This window comes from Vulpes lagopus, chromosome 2, assembly GCF_018345385.1.
Source record: "Vulpes lagopus strain Blue_001 chromosome 2, ASM1834538v1, whole genome shotgun sequence".
Lineage (NCBI taxonomy): Eukaryota > Metazoa > Chordata > Mammalia > Carnivora > Canidae > Vulpes > Vulpes lagopus.
Genome location: NC_054825.1, coordinates 171,439,696 through 171,462,943, shown reverse-complemented (window position 1 = coordinate 171,462,943; position 23,248 = coordinate 171,439,696). Strand labels below are relative to the sequence as shown.

Sequence of the window (23,248 nt, the reverse complement as noted above, 5' to 3'; positions counted from 1 at the left end):
ACCTTTTGGTCATGGGGAGAGGTCTTTGGAAGAGGAGATGCACAGCCTCCGTTTTGGTAATAATGGAATCAATTATTAGCCACTAAGTTGGACACCATGCCCTTTGCTTTATATTTATTCCTCAGTGAGCCCTCGCAGCCTCCTATGAAGGTAAGGGGGCATTCCTGTTTTCCAGAAGAGTCACTCGACCTTCCCATGCATTCAGTCATTGCCTCTTTAGCATGTGTGTGTTGAACACCTGGCACCAGCCTGCTGCTGTTCTGTGTGGTGGGCAGTGAGCAGCAGAGAGTCCAAATTTTGTGGAGCTCATCCTTCTTGTGTGGGGGATGGACACGCAAACTACTAAGTAGAGAAGCAAATTGAAGCCAAGCTTTCTACCAAGCCAGTACTCTTGACTAAGATTCAGGATACTGCTATAAAGTGGTTAGGGACACAGGCTCACATCCAGCCTTATCTCTTCCTGGCTCTGTGTAACCTTTTGCTAGTGATCTCCCCTCATAGAGCTTCAGTTTCCTTGTATATAAAATGAGGATCTGGGTAGGACTTCTATTAGTCAGGGTGTATTCTGCTATAAGGAACAGGAAACCAGTAAGTAGTCACTTAAATAAGGCAACAGCTTTTCTCTTGCACATAGGAAGGAAAAGAGGTATGGGTAGACTGAGGCAGGGCCACTGGCTCAGAGAGTGGGCTCCTCTGACTCCTAGCCCTGCCATCGTCAGCATGTAGGCTTTCAGCCTCATGATCACAAGATGGCTGCCCCACCTCCAGCTATCGTAGCCACATTCCAGGAAGGAGAAGGGTGGAAGGGGTTGCTGGTTGAGGTTACTCCTTTCTTTTGGAAAACAGTAGCTCTACCAGAAGACCCCTCGCCCACCCCCAGCAGACTTCCACTTAACCTGTCATTGACCAGAATGGGATGCATAGTGAGCCATATCGTCAAGGGAACCTTGGAGAGTGGATTTTTCCCATGGGCATTCTGCTTCTCCAAACAAATTCAGACTTCTCTCGAGGAAGCAGAGTGGGTTTGGATTTGAACAACACTGGAGTCCATGCAACCACAAGTGTGAAGCCTTCAGCATCCGGATTAGCGCCCCGGTGGAGGGTAACAGTAGTCCCATACTGAGGGCCTGAGTTCTTGTTTTCTAGAAATGACGCCGCTGCCTTGTGCCCAGTCTCCTCATCTGCCCATTGGGAGTGAGGTTCCTTGCCTTCGGGCCTCCTGAGCAGCACCCATGAGTCTATGAAACCTGGATGGGAAGGACTTCGAGGTACATCCCACCCCATAGGAGGCCTGGGGCTGACTTTTGTTCAGAAAATTGTCGGTTTTTCTTAAAGCTGAGCCCAGCCAGCCCTGGCCACTGATGGTTGGCCCAAACATACTGGCCTGAAATGGCTCGTTTATTCATCTCTGTCCTGCTCTGGTCTGAACAGCATGGGTGCAAGAGCAGGAGCAGCAGCCTGCAGCTCTGTGCCCAGGTCTGGCCCCATACCCGCCTGGTGTTCAGTTTAGGATTGAATGCCATGGAGCTCCACTTGGTGTGAGGAAATGGCCAAATCCTCTCTGGTCTGTCCCCATCTGTGTCAGCACTGTCCCTGTTCTGGGCCACACCACTCCTGCCCCTCCTTGCCCCACCCCATCCCAAGGATGGCTGTCCTGCCTCCTGATGGGACTCTGTTGCCTGTCGGGTTCATTATCTACATGAGATTCAGTTTGGGTGGCTGCCTCCAAACACACTAGGGCCTTTGCACCTGCTGCATCTGTGCCCCTCACCTACCACCACCCCTTTTCAGGAAGCCTTCCTTGACCACCCGCTCTGCAGCACCCCTTTCTTCCCTTTATCCTCTCGTTGGCTTGCTTTCTGCTGATCCGTGTACTTGGTATAGGCCCTCAATTCACGTGTGGCTCCCTTCTCCAGCCAAGGGGCAGAGAAGGGTCCACCTCGTTCACTGCCTTAGGACATAGGTGGCTCTCTGGAAATACTCATCTAGTGAATGGAAATCAGTTACATGAATGAAAACTTTGTGCTTTGTTTCCCTGATTTTGAAAACGCATTCATTAGAGGTAGTTTGGGAGAATAGAGGAACATAAAAAAAGCACATTTTCAAAAAATCACTAGTAGTCCCAACACCAAGAACTAACCCCAGTTAACATTTTTGAGTATTTGTTTTGAGTCTTTTTCTATGACCGTGTGCAGACACTTAATGAATGTTTAATGTCATTAGGTTATGTGATAAGACGTGCAGCAGTTTATTTAACCATTCTCCTGTCCTTGAACAGTGGGGTTGGTTCTGTTTTTTTGTTTTATAACCCATGCCATAAGTTTTTTTCCTTCATTTCCATTGTTTCTTTGGGATCAATTCCCAGAAGTAGCATTACAGGTTCATAGGGTAAGAACATTTTTAAAAGCCGTTGCCAGATTGCCTCTAGAAAGGTTCCATCAACTGTGAACATTAAAAAACAAAAAAATTGTGCTAAGAATGAGTGGCTGATTTCCTGGTGTCCTGGGCTTCTGGAGAGCCATTGTTTCAGGCTCCTGAGGGCCTAGTGCCCCCTTCCAGCCCTTCTGCCTTGGTCTCAGTCCCTGGGCAGGATGTTTGATTACGATGTTGTGCAAACAGAGCTGCAGGCTTTTGCCATCTGCCAGCTGGTCCTCAGGCTGACAAGAGGCTTTGCACCTAGTCAAGGGTCAAGACTAGAGTCTTTCTAGAGCTCACTGTGAGCTCACCGCAGGACAGAGCTAGGATACACATTAGCCTGGCCCTGCAGCCCCTATGTCCTGTAAGTCCTCCTCCAGGTGAATACGAGTCCCTGACCCTTGGTCCCCAGCTGTCAGGTGGTGAGTTGTCCCAAAACCACTGCTGTGAGTGTAGCCCTGCTCTCCCCACCTCCCCTGAAGCTAGGATGAAGTGCACACTCCCCCAGCAGGCCCAGGATGTTTGTTGGGGAGGGAAGGGGCGGTGTGAAGTAGGTTCTGCCAGTTCTGGGGAGTGGAAACCTTTCTTATAGGAGAGAAAGTGAATTTTGAGCCAGGGGACCAAGAGTGACTGGGGTGGCTCTGTGTGTGTACAAACACACAGGTCTTCAAAGAGGGTCTTATCTTTTTTTTTTTTTTTAAGATATTTATTTATTTATTTAGAAAGGGGGGAGAGAGAGACAGTGCTTGCACATGAGCCAGGGGAAGGTATCAGGTAGTGGGGGAGAGGCAGAGGGAGAATCTCAAGCAGATGGTGGGCTTGATTCCATGGCCCTGAGATCGTGACTTGAGCCAAAACCAAGAGTCGGATGCTTAACCTACTGAGCCACCCAGGTACTCCTCAAAGAGGGTCTTACCTTTTTTTTTTTTTTTTTTTTTAATTTATTTATTTGACCTTTTTAAAAAATTACACATGTAATGGGCAGCCTGAGTGGCTCAGCGGTTTAGCGCCGCCTTTGGCCCTGGAGACCCAGGATCGAGTCTTACATTGGGCTCCCTGCATGGAACCTGCTTCTCCCTCTGCCTGTGTCCCTGCCTCTCTCTCTCTCTGTATCTCCCATGAATAAATAAATAAAATCTCTAAAAAAAAAAAAATTACACATGTAATACAAGAGTACAATCTCACAGTTTAAAATGAACCGATACAATGCAAAACACTTTAAAACTTGGTTATTATGAAATATAACATTTGCACTGAAAAGCATGTAAAATGTAAATATACAGTTTAGTGAACAATTCTAACGCAAGCACTCGTGTAAACCCCCATATCAAAAAGAATTTTGCCAGTACCCCAGAACCCTCTGTGTACCCCTGCATCAGAACCCACTCTCTCCCCCAGAAGCCACTACTCTAGACTTCTGTGATCACCATTTCTTGCTTTTTGAAGGTTTGTTCACCTATGACAGTAACCCTAAGTAACGTGATCTCGTTTTGCCTGTTTTTTGAACTTTATATAAATGAAATCATATATTACACACATTGTTCTGTGTCTGCCTCTTTTGCTCAGAATCACATCTGAAAGCCGCATTCTGGTTTTGATGTCAGCACATGTCTGGTACCAAAGCTCATTTCCATTGATACACAGACAGGCTTTACAAATGTTCGTATTTGTGCGTTTTGTTTGATGAGTATTAGAAAAAAATATAATGAATCTAATAATGGTATTATTATTATTAAGGTTTTAGTAAGTGAGATGGTTGAAAGGATTATCTAAAGTAAATATTAGTACAGGTGGTCTGCGGCTGTGCCAAAGTAGAGGCACATGACTTTGGGGAGTTTTGGAGCTTCAACGCTGAGGATGGGATGATCACACGCACACATACTGTCACTCCCCTCCCTGGGGTAACCACTTACAGGTAGAGATTGTCCTTACAGATCTTTGCTCTGCATCAACATAGGGGGTTATATAGCTATAAAACATGTAGCATGGAGATTATTGTAATACTAATTTTTTTTAATTGTAAGAGAGAATATGCCATTCTTCTGAACTCCTGAATTCATTCTTCTTGGAGTTTCTGAGTTTATTCTCTGAATAAAGCAGCCAATTTCCTTGTATAAGATTCCACTTCAGGGTGGGGGTGAGACTGGACAAGGCCGATGTAAATCCTTCCTGGAATATGAGAAATTAGGAGCCCAAACAATGCCACACATGCTGGTGGTTCTTTCACTAGCAGACAGTTTGGGATCTGCCTCCTGAATTTTTTTTCTCTTTTTAAATAATCTTGGCCAATGTCTTAGCTTCTCTACCTTCCTGTGGATGCTGGGAACTTGGGATATGGGAGAAAGTTAAGAAGGACCAGGCGGAGGCTGCCTGGCCTGGGACACATCCTCAGTGGTGGGTTAACACGGGATTATAACTCAGGGCCCAGAAATATTGCAGAGCCATGGTCGTCTGTGTGTGTTCATGTGTGAGAGAGAGACACACACCCACACACAGGGACATGGACAGGTGTGGACAGGGACGCAGAGAGTTGGTGCAGGGAGACCTGGGATAGCCATGCAGAGAGATGTAGAGATGTAAATAAATAGGGACAAGGACACAGAAACAAGAGACCAGTTGGCCAGTTGGCTTGCTGGCTAATGGGTTGATTAACTGGATGATTGGTTGGTTAGTTGATTATCTGGTTGGCTGGCTGATTGGTTATCTGGTGGGTGACTGGTTTGTTTGGGTTTTCCTTCCTTCCTTCCGACTCAGAAAACACATAGGAAGGACTCCCCTGATCTCAGTACTGCTTTGGACCTGGGGAAGGAGTAGTGAACAGTGGCTGCAGGCATTTGGGTGTCTGACCACTGCTCCCCAGCCCTCCCCCTATGAGGGTGTTGTGAGTGCAGCTGGCGAGTCATTCTTACTGTTGTTTTAAAAATCCTAGGTAATGGGCAGCACCGGTGGCGCAGCGGTTTAGCGCCGCCTGCAGCCCGGGGTATGATCCTGGAGACCCTGGGATCGAGTCCCACATCGGGCTTCCTGCATGGAGCCCTCTTCTCCCTCTGCCTGTGTCTCTGCCTCTCTCTTCGCTCTCTCTGAATGAATAAATAAATAAATCTTTAAAAAAAAAAATCCTAGGTAAGAATGGATGTGCGCTTATTATATATGCGATTACCATGGGGAGTGGTGTCGTAGGGGGACCATCTCGGGCTCCTCTGGCAGTGCGACAGAGTAGCACTGCTGTCCACTCTGGTCTGCATTGGAGGCAGGATTTGATCCCAGGATCCCAGCATGAGCCTGATTTCTGTCTTAAATCACTGAGGGATGAAGAGTGGATACTTACTGAAGCCCATCATGTTCACAGCTCTATCCTTGCTCTTTAGGGTGGTTTTGGTGGCCACAAAGCCACCTACCCGGTTCCAGTCCTACCTCTGCCTTTTACCTCATGAGTAGCCTGCCTCTCTAAGTCTCAGTGTTCCCTTCTATAAATTGGGGAGAACAGTAGGGCCCTCGCCCGGGATGCTGCATGGGCTGAGTAGGGCCAAGAGTGAGGCCTGTGCGTCTCAGTGGGGCCGCCATTATTAGGTGTAGTTTCGGGAACTGGACTGTTGGAACAGGCCTCCAGTCTGGGTTCCTGGTGACATAAGTGCCAGTTTTTGCTCTTACTTTTGACAGCTTGTCTCTCAAGTTGGTCACAGGGCATACCCTGAAGTGAGCTAGACCCAGGTATAGACCCCCATTCCTCCTCTCATTCTCTCTGTGGCCTTGGGGAAGCAGTGTCCCCTCCCAGAAGCTCAGTTGCCCGATTTTGAAATGGAGGTGACGAGAAACACTGCCTCAGTGGACTATTAGGAGTCAGGTTCGGTGACAAGCACTCTACCCCCAGCTGTGGGCTGGCCCTCAGCTGCCTGGGGGCTCAGGGGCAGGTATGGGGATTACAGCGGCAGATGGTGCCCCCAGGATAACAAGGTCTACTCCCTCCACTCTCACCACAGGGAGCCTTTCTGTTTCTGTGTCCTCTCTGTCCCCCTTCCCCCTGCCCCCAGCCCTCCACAGAGCTCCTCAGGTGAGGAGAAGCAGAGCCCGAGGTGCCCCTGCGGCCCCCAAGAGCAGGAGGGAAAGAACAGGGCTTTAACAGATGTTCTTTGACAAGGATTCCCTGGCTGTATTTAATCAAGATTGTCAAATATTGATTTAATCTCCGAGCCCAACAGATGTGATCTTAGCAGGTTTCGGTGGCAATTAGCTGGGATTAGTTTGCAAGTCAGGCTCCATGCTGACAAGACACCATCTTCTAAAAGAGGCTCAGCCTGGTCACAGGAGTGAGCCCGTTGGGGGACACACTGAACATTTAACCACCACTCCTACCTGGGCGGCAACAGCCCTGGGAGCAGACCCCGGAGCGGTGCCCCACGCAGTGGTAATGGGGACTCTCGGGGTTCCAGGCAGCAGCTGTTTATCAAAAAGTTGCAGTATCAAAATAAAGGTCACAACTACACCAGTGCATATGGCCTGACAGTGGGCCTGGCTAGAGCCGGGGAGATCCTCAGGGATGTCTGGCCGCTCAGAGCAGTGGTTGTGGCCCCGCGTAAGTCTCCCCAGAAGGGGCTTCCTGACCACAGACTCTTCATCCAGCCTCCAGCCAGCGCAGGGCTGTCACCTCTGAGGAGTGCCCAAGCTCTGCTACAGCTCGGGGCGGCTCTGGGGTGGGCCTGGCACGCGTGCCCATCCTCCGGGAGGCATCCTTTTTTAATTTTGCATTTCAAAGTCCCATTTGAAGTGAGTAGGACTATGCCCAGAATTGGAACAAGATGCTTAATCCACATGTGCTTCAGGGGAGGTAGCAACACTGTCGTCTAACCCACTCGACCCCACAGGGACTCAGAAGGGGCACCTCCCTGTGGCCCTGGCTCTTGGCCCCCCAGGAGGAGGTGCTTGTCCAGCTTCTGGTTCAAGGCAGGCCACCCTGGGTGACCTGGCTCCTGAGCCCAGAGCAACCAGGGTTCATGCCAAGGCCACATTTGGTTCAGTGAGTTTGCTTGAGGTTTCGTTTTTATTATTATATACGTAAAATGCTACCGGTTTCGTTTTTATTATTATATACGTAAAATGTTACCAGTTAATACTTGTATATCCCTGTGTGCCAGGGATATTCCAAGTCTCTACAGTCATTACCCACGTCAGCGCTAAGAGTTAAGTACTATTATTATCTCATTTTACAGATGGGAAAACCGAGATGTAGGGTGGCCAAGTGACATGCCCCAGGTCCAGGTAATTAAGTGGTGGAGCTGGGACTTGAACCCTAGTCGTCTTGGCTTCTAAACACTATGCTACAGCAGCCACATCAGGAAATCCCCAAGATCTGATAATAAGTAAGAAAAGCAACTATGAAGCCTGTTTATTTTTTTTTTAATTCATTTCTCTATATAGGCATGTAATTATACAAGCATTTAACCCACGGGACTCCCAACTGTACTGGCTTGCAAACTAAAACAAAAGAAGACCAGATTGCTGCTGGAGCATTTAAGTACAGCCTCTGTTTCCCCAAGGAGCATGTGGACACAAGATGGGGTGCCCCTTCCTTCCCTCAGTGGGTCTGGGTGCAGGCATCTTGCCAGGCCACAGAGGAAGCTCCACTTGGAAAGATGCGAAGTTTGCAGACTCCTCAGGCCCTGCTGGAGCTCAAATGAGGAGGAGGTGCCTCTCATCTGTTCTAACTCTGCTTCCCAACAGGTCAGGGCTCCCCAGGGGGGTGGCTTTCCCTGTGTTCCTCTCACATGCTCACTTTCAAAACTGAAATCCTAAAGCCAGAGACACCCGTGCCCTATGCAGTTGTGAGCATTTCCTTGGAGACACCTTCTCAGGGCGGGCTTCACAGGGGGCCTGAAGGGGGCCTTGAACTTACATGTTGGTAAGAATTCAAGCACAGACACGTGAAAAAAAAAAAAAAAAAAAGCCCTATCATCTCCATCCCCAGTTTTATTCCTTAGGAGTAACCACTATTAACAGCTGGGGGTGTGCCCCCAGATCCTTACTTTATAGACATTTGTGTTCTCTCTCTCTCTTTCTCTCTTTCTCCCCCTCCTCCCCCATGAAATCCATCCCCTTTGGGTTAAGCCAAATTATTTTGGGTTTTGGTTTTTTTTGTTTTGTTTTGTTTTTTTAATTTTTATTTATTTATTTATGATAGTCGCACAGAGAGAGAGAGAGAGAGAGAGAGAGAGAGGCAGAAACACAGGCAGAGGGAGAAGCAGGCTCCATGCACCGGGAGCCTGATGTGGGATTCGATCCCGGGTCTCCAGGATCGCGCCCTGGGCCAAAGGCAGGCGCTAAACCGCTGCGCCACCCAGGGATCCCCATGGGTTTTGGTTTTATTCTGCAGCTTGCCTCATGCCCTTGGCAGGTGGCACCCTAGAGTAAGACGGGAGAAACTCTAAAGCTGGGTTGCCTGGGTTCAAATCCCAGGACCAGTGCCCTCCTGCTGAGTGACCTTGGGTGAGTTACTCATCCTCTCTGGACTCGGTTGCAGTGACTTTAAAATGAGGCTGGTGATAGCCCCTCCCTCACAGGGTGTCAGAAGGATTAAATGAGTTAACCTGTGTAAAACACTTGGTACTCACGTGAGCTCTCAGAAGTACTAGCTGTCCTCACTGGCTTCAGGCCCTGTGGGCCTCTTGCATACGGACAGGAGGACAGGACGCATACCAGGTGACAGGACACATACCAGGTGACGCTACCTCCACCTCACTATTGATTACAGCTACACCCTGGAGTAGAGGCACCCAGACGCGCTTAGCCCGGCCTCTGTCGATGGGTGGGCCTGCGGCTCTACCCTCCTCTTCCATATTACAACAGCGTGCACTGGTGTCATATCTGAGGGACAGATCCCCAGAAACCGAATTGCTGGATTAAAATAAAATAGCGAGCACACCTAAAATTTCAGCACATAATTACAATTCTTTCTCCCTGCTCCCCAGAGGAAGGTGGGGAGAAGCTCTACTGATGTCCACACTTGGAGAACTGGCCTCTTGGGAACCCGGTTCGAGTGTCGTGGCTGTCAGATTTAAACCAGAAACACCCATTCTCTGGTTCTCTGACCTTACATATGAAAGTGCAAGTTTTCAGGGTGCAAATGAAAAATACATATTTGGTCTTTGTCCCCAGTCCCTGGCCCAAGAGCTTCTAAAACCCTTAGAATTTTCTCTTGATGTGGGTGATAGGAGCCTCTTTTGTTCTTTAGAATCAGCCCCTTTCAATCTACCTGAGTTGATGCTAATGAGAAGATTCTTGGTGGACTCCTAGATAGCTTCGGGATAGGGGCTGGTTGCCAGGGAAACCAACCGTGTGATTAGAAGGTTGGACCTTTCAGCCCCACCCCCCTGACCTCTGCGGAGGAGGGGGTGCTGGAGATTGCTCGAGCCGCCAGTGGCTGGTGATGTAATCAATCATGCCCACATAATGCAGCCTCCACAAAACCCTAGAGGACAGAGTTCAGAGAGCTTCTAGGCTGATGAGTGTATCCACGTACTGGGAAGGCGGTGCACCCCAAATTCCGTGGGAGCAGAAGCTCCTGCAGCTCGAGACCCTTCTGGACTTCATCTTGACTATCTCTTCATTTGACCATTCGCTTGTATCTTTTATAAGAAACCAGCAATAGTAGGTAAAGTTATCTCAGTTCTGTGAGCTGTTACAGCAAATGACCAAACCTGAGGAGGGAGTCCTAGGAACCCCAATTTGTAGCCAAGTCAGACAGACAGTGTGGGTAACCTGGGGACCCCTGACTTGTGATTAGCATCTGATGTGGGGAGCAGTCTGGTGGAGCCCTGAACCCGTGGCATCTGTGCCAACTCCAGGTAGTGTCGGGATTGAATTAAAGTGTAGGGTACCCAGTTGGTGTCTGCGGAGAACTAGAGAGTTGCCTGGTGTGGGAAATCCACACATCCCGTGTCAGAAGCATGGAGAGTAAAAAACGGATCAGAGTAGCAGGCCGCCAGGGAGGCCTTGGTCAGGGCCCTGCTCCTCGTTTTTTTAGGCCGATGGAGCCGTCTCTGCCTCGGGGCTTCCTAATGAGAGGTCGGGAAGTTCCATCCGTTTTGTTTCCTGAGGGAGCCCTAAAGTGGTCCTGTGTATGCTTGAATTTCCAGTAAGTGAAGGAAGACCTAGAGGGGAAAAAACAGATCCTTAACCTGAAATCTGCCGAGCTTTTGCTAACTTTCTAGAGTTTTGTCCTTATGAATTGGTTTTTGAAGATGCAGTCATTTGTGTATTCACACAACATGCTCATTCGGGTTTCCGCCTCTTGTTTAGAGTGTAGTGGTGAAGGTGTGGAAGCCAAACTGACGAGGTTTGGGGCCTAGCTGCTGCACCTACCTACCCACCGTGTGACCTGGCCACGTGACCTTTGCCTCATCTGTGAAATGAGCATGCCAGAAGGTTATTCACACGGTTATTATAACGCACGATAGTACATGCCAAGTGTTACTACTGCCACCACTGCATTATCACCCCCTACCCTGCCTGTGGGGCAGGAACACGTGTGGTAGACCCCAATCCCCTGCAGACTTGGAGCTGCTCAAAGTCCAAGGAGGACCAAAGATACGCAGAGGCTTAAAAATCCAGTGAACTACTTCTGTAGTATAGGGTGTGTGCAGACCCCTGGGAACTCAGCAAAGGAGGATGGAAGCCATAGTGTCTAGTGTACGGTAGGAAGAAGACAGGGTAGGCCGGCAGCAGGGGGGACAAGGGATGTGACAGGCATCCCAGAGCAGCAGTTCCCCTGAAATACCTCCTGCTGTGGTCACCAGTGCCCTTCAGACCAGTAACTGTCACTGTATGTGACCCTCTCAGCAGCCTCCAGCCCTGTGGACCACCTGCTCCTCCCCAGACCACACCCTCTGCTGGGGCCTCCTGGACACCTGCTCTCCGGCCTCTCTGCGTGGGCCCGCTCTGGCTGATGGGCTTACCCTCTTGTGTTTGCAGCAAATCGGGGCTTGGTGTCAGGCCCTCCTTTCTTTGCTCTCTGCTCCTCTGTCCTCAGCCCTGGTGGTATAGTAGAATCAGCTGCAGAGCTTTGGAAAAGGCTCTCTGGCCTGGTCCCCACCCCAGACCAGCTGATTCAGACTCTCCGGGGGTGGAGTGTGAACACCTATATTTTTACAAAGCTCCCCTGGTGCCTCTAATGGACAGTGGGGGAGAACTGCTGCCTTGGACAAGCCCACGGGGCCTCGTACACTGGCCACTCCCAGCTTTCCTGCCCGTGCATGTCGGGCTCGTTCATCAGCATACTGGGTGTGGGGCAGGTGCCCTCTCTTTGGATCAGATGGCACCCCACAACGAGCCCTCCCGACTGCCCTCCCCCCCGTTGAGAGTAGTGCTCAGCGCCACCTGTGTCAACGTTTTATTCCTTTAAACTGCTGACCACCCTTTAAAGTCACCTTGTTTTCTGTCTCTGTTGACTGATTTCAGTGGCGTCCCTCTCCTGGAAGTTCAGGAGAGGGGGTGTGTGGACTGTCCTGCTCAGGCCTATATCTTCAGCACCTGCAGTAGCACATAGTAGGTGCCTGAGAAATCTGTTGAAAAAATGATCTGATTTTAAGTGCTTGGTGTTTGTGAAATGAATGGATTATACATGCCTGGTCAATGTTCAATAAAAGAAGAAGGTATTAGCACTCTTTTGATTTTTTTTTTTTTTTGCACTCTTTTGATTGAATGAATTTTCTGGACTAATGATTTGTAAGAATGTGATAGGTGTTTGTTTATGAATGAATAAGCTGGAAGGACTAGTTCTTACTGGACAAATGAATAACTTGTACGTGCCCAGAAACTACTGAATTGCCAGGTGCATGCAGTCGGGTCACCATTTCCCCCCGGGCCTGAGAGCAGCCCTCAGGCTTGGTGCCACAACCCTAAACTGACCAGTTCTTAGGTCCTCCCGGGTCCTCATTGCAGTGACTGGATCACACTTCCATGAAGGGTAGCACTTGGAGCAGGTGGGGACACCCTTGGACACGGAAGGCTGTCTAGGAAGGAAGCTTTGGATACCTACCCCCCCCCCCATCTAGAAACCTATGAAGGGGCAGTGTACACACACAACACACACACACACTCCAGCTTTCTGAACCTGCTTCTTCCCAGGGGCAGACACAGTGGGTCACCAGGCAAGTGCCACCCCCGCTCAGGTCACAGATCCTGCCTGAGCCAGTGTTCTTCCTGGACTGAGTGAGGTTGTGATCCATCCTCGCATGTATTTAGCAGATATTTACTGATGGCCTCTTGTGTGTCAGGCCTGTGCCAGAGATGCAGGCAGTAATAAAGACATTTCAGTGCCTCACAAACCTTACATGTGGCAAACAGTTCATTACATGGTAAATTACAGACATACATTGATGCAGGCAATCCCAAAGAGAAATGCTCTGAGAGCTCAGGTTGGGGATTAAACAAGGTTCGTGAGAAGGGAAAGTCGTGTGGAGAAAGTGATGTTTGTCCTGAGTCCTAAGAAAGAACAATCTAGGCAAGGGCAAACAGAATGGCCTGTGCAAAGGCCCTGAGGCAACAAGCAGGAGAAGCAGTAAGTGGAACTGAAAGAAGGATATTGTGGCCTGGGTTCCCACAGCAAGGAGAAGAGGAAGGTAGCCTTGAGGGCCGAGGTAAGGATTTTGAACTTTATCCTAAGATTTGAATTTATACTAAGATTCAAATGTGAATATGAATCCTACTGCATGGAAAAAGGCACTTAGGTATGGGAGCAGAAGCAGAGGTAACAGAGTGTGGTGTATAGTCACCCTGCTCAGACCAGGGGAAGTGATGGGAGGGAAGGATGGAGTCGGAGCTGCTGTGGGAGAGTCAGCAGGACGTGGTTTAGTGGATTGGACACGTGAGGTGAGTTTCCAGTGGGGCCCTTGGATGCAAGAAAGTGCTTTTCACTGAGATGGGGAAGAAGAAGGTGGCATTCCTTTCTGACAGATATTCTGGTGTACCACTCTGTCGGCACCAGTCTCAGATGGATGACTGGATTTAGCCAATGAGATGCAAGAGAAGTGGTATGTGTCTTTACTGAGCAGGAACTTTGAGGGCTGTCCTGTGGTTTAGGCATGTCCCTTACCTGTGAAGTTGGCTGGGTCTCATGGAAGGACTGGTCTGTCAGCTGGGAGTAAAGCTGGCATGAGAAGGCCCTTGGCCCACCCGTGCTGGATATACAGTATGAACAAGAAACTAATCTTGAGGTGCCTGGGTGGCTCAGTTGGTTAAGTGTGTGCCTTCAGCTCAGCTCATGAGCCTGTGGTCCTGGGATCGAGCTCCGAGTCCGGCTCCCTGCTCAGCGGGGAGTCTGCTTCTCCCTCTGACCCCACCACCACCTTGTCCTCTCTCTCTCTCCTCTTTCTCTCTCACAAATTAAATCTTAAAAGAAAAAACACAGACCTTTGTTGTGTAAGCCCTTAGTACTCGGGGTCCTCTGTTACTGTGGCATAACTTAGCCCACCTGCTTCTGAGAAGGAAGAAGTTTTGTGGATGGGGACAGATCGGAGGTTCCGGTTGGGAATGGTTAGTTTGCAGTGCATCTTGACCTAACATACGTGGTGATGTCGAGCAAGCTGGTGGCTACCGGAGTCTGGAGCTCAGAGAAGCAGTTGGATCTGGAGATACTTTATGGTGTGTCACCAGTGAGGAAAAGGAGAATCGGAGGTCCAGGACTTTGCCCACTGGACAACAGAGGGCTGGTGCTTGAACTAAGGACTGCCTGACTTCAGGCATGAAGCTTCTGGATCATTCCCAACTCTGCCACCTTGTGGCCGTCTGGCCTTGGGCACAGTACTTCATCTGTTGGTTTCCTTATGTTAAAATGGAGATACCTCCCTCACAGAGTTGTTGTGGAGTTAAGAGAGATAACAAATGTAAAGCACTTAGAGAAGGACCAGGACTATAGAAGGATCACATTCATGGGAGCTGCTGCTATAAATGTCGTTTTGTTTTGTAACTAAAACATCTAATGGTGGGAAGAATAGTGGTGGCTTCGGGTCCACGATGACTCAGACTAAAGTGATGACAACAGCCCCCAAATGCCCCCCATTTCAGCCCCCCTCACAAATGGCTCTTCCCTCATGGTCTCAAGATGGCTGCAGTGATTCCATCCCTCATATCCTCCCAGACTCCAGGTAAGAAGAAAAAGCACAGCCTTCAGCCCCAGGACTCTTGGCAACAATGTCACTGGGTGTCACTGGTCCTAATCAGGTTACTTAGTTTGTTTCTGAGCTCAGGAAGGAGCTCCTCCTCTAGCCCACTGGGTGGGAGTCAGAGAAGACAGATTCCCAAAGGGAAACCTAGGCTGTTTCTGGAAAAAGGAGTCATAGAGGCCAGGAAGCAAACCCCGAGTGTCTACCACCTGAAGGCTCGTGTTTTTCCCTCTGCCCTGGGAGGTTCTGGGAGACATCGTGGCTTCTTCACGGAAGAACAAGGCCCTTCAGAGCCAGAACATTGCAGCTGTGGTGCTCACCTACATGTTTGCTGTTCCAGCCTCCCAGGCCTGGGGGTCCTCAAAAGGGAGCACCCCTCAGCTCAGACTTCCTCATCTTCTTGACAAGTGACAGTCTGGGAGCATTTATACAGATACACTATTGGGTGCCTGGTCCTCTAACAGACTGACAATTTTTTTAGGGAGCCAGTGTGGCCAGCCCCAGAGGTAAGTCCTCACTGGCCCAAGGGCAACCCGGATAATCCCAGATTCTTGGCTTTCCCAGCTTTCCTTGCACCTGGAACGGCCATATGTGACCACATTCTGGCCAATTAGGCATAAAAGAAAGTCTGGTGAGGTAGAGGGAATGTTCTGGCAAACACTGTCCTTCCTGATTAGGGTCAGATGGGTAAGAAGTAAGAATAGTCTTATGTCATCCCTTTCTTTCCCGCTGCCCATGGTTCAGTGAGAAGCATGGCTGTGGCTGCCAGCTTGCTATTCTGAGGCCAAAAGCCAAAGATGTAAGCCAGCAGCTCACTCAGGGAAGCAGAGGATGATGGGGTGGGAGGAGAGACAGTCCCTGACGTCATTCCAGAGTGGAGTCACCATGTCTGGCCTCCTTGTTACATAGGATAATGAAATGTTGTCATTGCCCGAGCCACCAGTGGACAGGATTTTGTCAAATTACTTGCAGCCACATGCATCCCACTTGACTCTCCCACTGCCACTTGCCCGTTTTGCTGCCGTCCCCCAGTTTTTCCCATTCACCATCCCCGCTGCCTTCCTTACACACGGCACTATGTATTAGTTGGGGTCCTCCAGGGCCAGTGGCAGAAGCCACGCTGGACAGTCTTGGGCAGAAGCCCCATTTATCAGGGGCTTACAGATCACCAGGAGGCCAGAGGAGCAGTCTAGAGAAGAGGCAGGAGCCAAGGAATACTGGAGACAGAACTTGTGCAGAGAGATCCAGCGAGGAACACTCAGCCGCAGAGTCCACCCCTAGCTGTGTTTCTGTAATTGGGGGAAGGAGAAGATTCATGAAGGAAGGAACCCTGCTAATAGTAGTGGCCATGAGGGGGCGCCTGGGTGGCTCAGTGGTTGAGCATCTGCCTTCAGGTCAGGGGGTGATCCCGTGATCCTGGGGTCCTGGGATCCAGTCCTGCATCGGGCTCCCCTCAGGGAGTCTGCTTCTCCCTCTCCCTGTGTCTCTGCCTCTCTGTCATGAATAAATAAATAAAATCTTAAAAAAAAAAAAAGTAGTGGCCATTAGATAGGTGGTACTGTCCCCATTTTACAGATTGAAACTGAGTCACAGTTTTAGTAACCAGTCCATGGCATACCAGGATCAGAACCCAGGCATTCTGGCCCTCATAGTGGGCAGTTTCCCATTAGGAAGATGGGAGAGCTCTTCGGTGGGGGGAGCTCCACAGCAGGCAGCTGGAAAGGGACCAGTGTGCGCCAGTCCCTGAACCCCACAGAGACTGAGTATCAGTCAGCCTCTGAGCATCACAGGGAGACTTGGCTACACCTGCTCCAGGAAGGGATCTATGGAAAGACCCCAGGACCTCAGAAACATCTGTGTGTTTTCACAGAAGGGAACAAAACAGATTGGGGGTTTCTGACTGAGCTGGAAACAAAATGCCGTCAGCAGAGCCCATCTGTCAGGAGGTACTTGCATAAGCAAGTCAGGGTCGCATCTGGGCCACTGGTTTTCCCAGCCAGCCCAAACGTGGCCTCAAAGGGCTAATCCTCTGTGCTCTGTCAAGCTGACCCAAAGGTGAGAGTGGGCTGCCAAGCACAAGAAGTGCCCCTGGCCAATCCGGACACCCCAGTTTGGCCTGGGATCCAGGGCCCAGTAACCTATAGGGCAAGCCTCAGGCACTCGTCTCGGGCAAAGCTGCTGCACTGACCGATCACCAGAGGTCACAACCCAGCATCCCCTGCCCAGATTTGGCCCGAATACTTATTTCGTTCACCCTTCTTTGGTTTTTGTCGGTAATGGTCTTAAGTATGTATTTATTGACTAGCAGTACATACAAGTAATTGCAAAGGTATAGCCAGTGGTGTACAATGAAAACTAAGGTTCCCTCCATCCCCTACTTTCAAGACAACAGTTAGATCCTAGTATCTCACATTCTTATGGGGTGGAGATCAGGAATAAATAAGAGAAATAAGTGAGTCTATTCTTAAGTACTAAAGAGCAAAGTGAAGCAGGAGAAGGGGCTGGGAATGGGGGTAAAGAGACCTAGTTCCCCTTCAGAGGCAACCACCATTAGCAGTTTCTTGAAAATCCTTGTAGAGATCTTCTCTGCTTGGTAGTTGGTTGTTGTTGCTGCTGTTATTTTTGTTTTTCAAACTGGAAGAAATTGCATCCAATTCAAGATTCCTGGTTTCAGTTCACAAATCCAATGATGCGGCATCCACATTCCTGAAAACCTGGGTCACTGGAGCAGAGGCCCACCTGCCTCTGTAGAAATGTCTCTGCTGTGCTGCTCACCCAGCCTCACCTGGCTTTGCTCCTGTCTCCCTTAACCAACCTGACCCTGGGGACTTTCCACTTCCCTTCCCTGCGTGCCTCCCTGCAACAACTTCAGGAATGTTCCCTTGGGAGTAGGAGGAGGAGTATACTCCTGCTCCACACTCCCCCCTCCCCGCCCCCTTCTGATTCTCACTTTCTCAGATGTTACAAGCTTGCCTCACTGTTTTGCTCCATGAATCTGCTTCATGCTGCCCCCTGGTTCTTTCTCTGCTAGCTTGCTCCATACTTACGGGCACAAGTTAGGAAATATCCCCTACACACAACACACATGGCATTCCCTTTCCTCAGAAAACACCATTAGTCACTGGTGGGCTTCTCTTTGTAGGGAAGGCTTCATTGAAGAGTTGACCTCATGCAAGGGAGCCAGCCTGGTGAAGAACCAAGGAAGGCTATGCAGATCTCCTGGGTGGGGTTTGGTCTATCAGCAGAACAGAAAAGAGGGCCAGTGCAATGGGATCTTAGGGATGGGGAGAGGCATCAGGAAGACTGGCAAGGGTCAGAGGCCGTGGGGCTTGTGGGCCAGCAGAGGATTTGGACTGGATTCTAATGCAGTAAGGAGCCACTGGGGAGATCTCAGCAAAGAAGTGCGGGAGCTGATTTTCTGGCTCATGGTATCTATTAATCATGTAGGGTTCCAGAGACCTCCCCTCCCCCAAATCTTCCAGTGTTCATGGTGACTTATCTATAATTTTTACTTCCTTTCTGGTGGGGTGGCTGGTCAGGAAGACTGCAGGACAGATAGACAACAGGCCAGCTTCTACCTGCAGAACCCATGGAGGGCGGAGGAACGTGTTTCATAACACCACAAGGGAAAAGTCAGCCAGATTCTGAAAGTGGGAAACTCCATGGGACAGTGACCTCATTCCTTCTGCAGATGAATAGTGTCAAAATAAAGGGGAGACGTCATGGAATAGAAGAGACTTAAGAAATATATCTGCCAGAATAGAGTAGGGATCTTGTTTGGATCCTGATTTGAATAAACCAACCCTAAAATACACCTTTGAGACAAGGGGGGAAATGTAATGCAGATATATGGAGGTATTACATGATATTAAAGAATTCTTGTTAATCTAGATGGGTGTGATAAAGGTAGTGAGGTTAATTTTTTAAAGGCCTTAACTACTAGATATACAAGCTTAAGTTTTTACAAGTGAAATGAGCTGATACTTGGGATATACTCTAAAATATTCTGTCAAATTAAAAAAAAAAGGTAGGCTCTGAGTGGATAGATGAAACAGGAATGGGGAATGGTTAACTGTTGAAGCTGGTTGGGTACTCATGGTCCTCTTCTCTGCTTTGAGTATGTTTGAAATTTTCCATAATCAACAAGTTTGTTTTTTCTTAAATGAGTATAAAGCTGTCACACAAAAGTCTTTCTCTGGGAACAGTAACATCACATCTCACCTTTGCCTTCTCTCGTTTTTCAGCATGGCAGGGAGGACAGCCCTGCAGCCTGCCGGCCCTCACCCACATCGGCTGCTAGCTCTGTCCTGTTGAGCCACTCCGTCTGGAGACCCCAGGACAGCACCTGCCTCCTGAGGTTGTCCTGGCACAGTCGTCCAGAGCGATGGTGGAGAACTGGACTCCACAGACTCACAACCTTCCCGTCAGGCTTCAGGGGCCAGCATCCTTCATCCTGGGACTGGCGGCCCTGAACAATGGCTGAGGGCCACGGGACCCCATAAAATCACTCCACAGCTCACGGGGGCCAGTAGCATTCCAGCGCCCGTGGACTATGACCACCTATCGGCCCATTCCCAATGATGGTGTGGACCTGGCAGCCGGTTGTGGGGCCAGGGGGGCCGACGTCCTCCCCGGGCCCCACGCAGGGGACTATGCTCCCATGGGATTCTGGGTTCCGAACGGCGGGGTGCCCCAGCCCATGGGGGAGGGCCCCGCCAGCGCCACCACCCGCCCCAGCCCCACCACCCCCGCAGTGCCCAAGATGGGTGTGCGCGCAAGGGTGGCCGACTGGCCGCCCAAGCGGGAGGCCCTGCGGGAGCAGAGCAACCCGAGCCCCTCGCAGGACGCCGACGGCCCCAAGGCCACAAAGGTGGCCCATCCCGTGAGGAGCGTACAGAACGGACAGCCCCCGGCCAGCGCCCCCGCTTCCTCGGGGCCCAAAGCCTTCCACCGACCCTCCAGGAGGAGGTCCAAGGACGTGGAATTCCAGGACGGCTGGCCCCGGTCCCCCGGCAGGGCCTTCCTGCCCCTGCGGCACCGCAGCAGCAGCGAGATCACGCTGAGCGAGTGTGACGCGGAGGACGCGGGGGAGCCTCGCGGGCCGCGGCACCCGGGGGCGCTGCCCCTCTTCCGCGAGTACGGGAGCACGTCCTCCATCGACGTGCAGGCCGTGCCGGAGCAGAGCTTCTTTGACATCCTCAGCGAGTTCCGCGGCGAGCAGCCCGAGGCCGCGGGCCCGCAGAGCCTCCGCGAGCTGCTGCAGGCCGGGCCCGGGCCCCACGCGCCGGGGGGCAGCGGCGGGGCCAAGGGGGACCCGCGCAACGGGCAGCCGGCCAGGGAGAAGGAGAAGGCCCGGAAGAAGGCGGCGCGCGGCCCGGGCGCGGACGCCGCGGACTCCTCCATCTTCCGGAAGCTGCGCAGCGCCAAGGCGGACGGCGAGGCGGGCCGCGCGCCGGGGGAGGCGGAGGAGGGCCGCGGCGCGCCCGAGGCCGGCCGCCCGTGGGTCTGCCAGAAGAGCTTCGCGCACTTCGACGTGCAGAGCATGCTGTTCGACCTCAACGAGGCGGCGGCCAACAGGGGGGCCACGGCGCAGCGGCGCAACACCACCACGGGCGCCTCGGCCGCCTCCGCCACGGCGGCGCTGTCGGCGGCGCGGGCCCACGGCCTGGGCGGCCTGGACGCCGCCTTCCCCAGCACGGAGGACCTGAACTGCAAGGAGAACCTGGAGCAGGACCTGGGCGACGACAACAGCAACGAGCTGCTGCTCAGCTGCCCGCACTTCCGCAACGAGATCGGCGGCGAGTGCGAGCGCAACGTGAGCTTCTCGCGGGCGGCCGTGGGCTCCGCGGGCGGCGGCGGCGGCGAGGGCCAGGGCCAGGGCCAGGGCCAGGGCCAGGGCCGCCCGTCCGAGCCCGCGCTCAGCGCGCACCGCACCAACGCCAGCATCTCGGTGCTGGAGGTGCCCAAGGAGCAGCAGAGGACGCAGAGCCGCCCGCGGCAGTACAGCATCGAGCACGTGGACCTGGGCGCCCGCTACTACCAGGACCACTTCGTGGGCAGAGGTGACCTGGCGCGCCGGCCGCAGCGTGGCCCCGGGCACAGGGAGGGCAGGGCGGTGCGGGTGCAGCGAGCGCAGCCGCGTCCGGGCGGGGGCCAGCTCGGTGCCTGACGCAGGACTGAGCTCGCCAAGGCCTGGAGCCGCAAGGAGGCCATAGAGCGTATTTAGTTAGGACTGTGTGCTGCGTTCAGCCGTGTGCCAGGCACTTCGTAGAACCTGGGGACACAGACCAGCGCAAAACTAAGATCTTGTCTTCCTAGCACTTAAAGGGGGGCGCGGGTGTAAGACAAAACTAGATTAAGGTGTAAATTATACAAGGTGTCATGGGGTGGCAAGGGCTATGGAGAAAAGTAGAACAGAGGAGAGGGAAATAGTGTCCGGTCGGAGGCTGCATGTGCGGTAGGGAAAGCACTGGGAGGGCCTCCTGGGTAGATGCCATCTCATTACTGGGCTGGAGGGAGCTGTGTGGAGACCGGGCACAGTGTTTTTGGTGCAGGGAAGAGCAAGTGCAGTAGTTCCAAAACACTAAAGGAGGAGTAAGGAGGCCACTGTTGCTGGAACGGAGTGACTGAGGGGATTTGGACAGAGCCAAGGCAGAGAGGTGACAGGGGCAGATTGGGACTTCGTGGGCCACGGTGAGGACTCTCACCTGTACCCCAAGTGAAATGGAGCCACAAGAGAACTCTGAGCAGTCGAGGGCCCTCTTCTGACTTAGATGTTCATACCTCCCTCTGGGGCACAGACATGGGGGATCTGGAAAGTGGGGAAACCAAGGAGGAGGGTGCGGCACTGGTCCAGGCAGGAGATGATGGACAAGGCTAGGTTGGGAATCCATGCATCAGGGAAGAAGGAAGAAGCAGGCAGGCTCCGGATCCCCTTTGGAGATAGAGCTGGTGATGTTGAGAAGGTGTTAATAGCAGGCCAATATGGCTTCCTACGTCACTAGGTTCGTTGGTGTCCATGGGGCAATCACAGGAGGCCATATAGCATAGTGCAGACCCCACAAGGACAGGCAGGGACTGAGCAAAGGGCAGTTCCTGCTCAGCTCCACCTCACTGTCATCAGGCAGAAAATGCAGGCTATGCAGTGTTGCCAGCCTTTCTGTTTTTTGTTTTGTTTTGTTTTGTTTGTTTGTTTCCCAAGATTCTCCTGAAGGGCAGCCCCAGTGGCACAGCGGTTTAGTGCTGCCTGCAGTCCGGGACATGATCCTGGGGACCCAGGATCGAGTCCCACATCGGGCTCCCTGCATGGAGCCTGCTTCTCCCTCTGCCTGTGTCTCTGCCTCTGTCTCTCTCTCTCTCTGTGTCTCTATGAATAAGTAAAATCTTTAAAAAAAAAAAAAAAAAAAGATTTTCCTGAAATTAAGTTTTGTGAGTTTTTTTTTTAATTTTTAAAAAGATTTTATTTATTCATGGGAGACACACACAGAGAGAGAGAGAAAGAGAGGCAGAGACAACGGCAGAGGGAGAAGTAAGCTCCATGCAGGGAGCCCGATGCAGGACTCAGTCCTGGTACTCCAGGATCATGCCGAGCCAGAAGCAGCTGCTTAACCGCTCAGCCAGCCAAGGATCCTTATTTTTTGTTTTATGTTTTTTGTTTTTGTTTTTTTAATTTTTTTTAAAAATGTGATTTATCCTAATATTTAATTCTGGCAGCTGTATTGATTTAGAAATGCTTATAACTGCCAGTGACAGGCTTTAAGGACACAGAAGTTTATTTCTCTGATAAAAAAAAGTCTGGAGATCAACAGCCCCGGGCTGGTATAGTTATTCCTCAGCATCAGTGGAATGCCAGCCTTAGTGCACGGCCTCCAGCGCCCCCCCACCAGAGTAATCTCCTGGTCCAAGATAGCTGCTGCAGCTCCTGCTGTCGCATCCATGATTCCAGGCAAAGAAAAAGAGGACAAGGTAAGAGCAAAAACGTACATCTCCTGTAAAGTCAGTCCCCTTTAAAGAGCTTCTCATAAGCCCCATCCAACCACAGCTGCTTACTGACCACCCCTATCTACAAGGCAGGCTGGGAACTAAAGGTTTTTAGCTAGACAAATCGCCTCTCTTTTCCTCCCCTAAAAGTAGAGTGTTTTTCTTGAAAAGGAGGAAGGGAAAAATATAATGGGTAGGCAGCTAGTACTCCACAGCAACTAGTTAAAAAAACTTTTTTAAACCAGTGTCTTAGTCAAACCTAACAAAATGTCACCCAAGTCATTCCATGGGGCTCGGAGCGAATGCAGTCTCTGGAGCTCCAGCCTTGCAAGTCAGACAGCCCGGGTTTTGGGGCCATCTGTTTTATATCTTACTAGCTACGTGACACGTTTCAGTTGTTGGATTCTGTATCTTCATGTGAGGAATGGGGATGATTGTGGCAGCATCACATACCCCCAAAACAGAAAGACACAGAAATTGAAAATAAAAGAATGAGGGGAAAAATTCCAGACAGTTGTTAACCCGGAGAAAAGAAACTCGAATAGTCGTGAGCCTTTGAGCACCTGGCACCCTGGGTTCAGGTATATAAATTAAAAACTGACAAGGCAACAGTTAGAAGAGTGAACAAATCCACAGGCAGCAGGAGACACTGACAGAGGCTCTGAAATTGACAGACCTAGTAGTCAAAAAATAAGGCT

General features: G+C 51.1%; 1 protein-coding gene across 3 annotated transcripts in view; it reads left to right on the top strand.

The window, feature by feature from the left end:
• Window positions 1-23,248, top strand: part of SIPA1L3 (signal induced proliferation associated 1 like 3) — a 234,216-nt gene that overhangs the window by 117,215 nt on the left and 93,753 nt on the right. For all 3 annotated transcript variants that reach the window (XM_041742388.1, XM_041742406.1, XM_041742395.1), the window contains one exon: window positions 18,815-20,632. In XM_041742388.1, coding sequence (XP_041598322.1) covers window positions 19,123-20,632 — 1,510 coding nt within the window. In that variant the 5' untranslated portion in view covers window positions 18,815-19,122. The remainder of the gene's footprint in view (window positions 1-18,814; window positions 20,633-23,248) is intronic.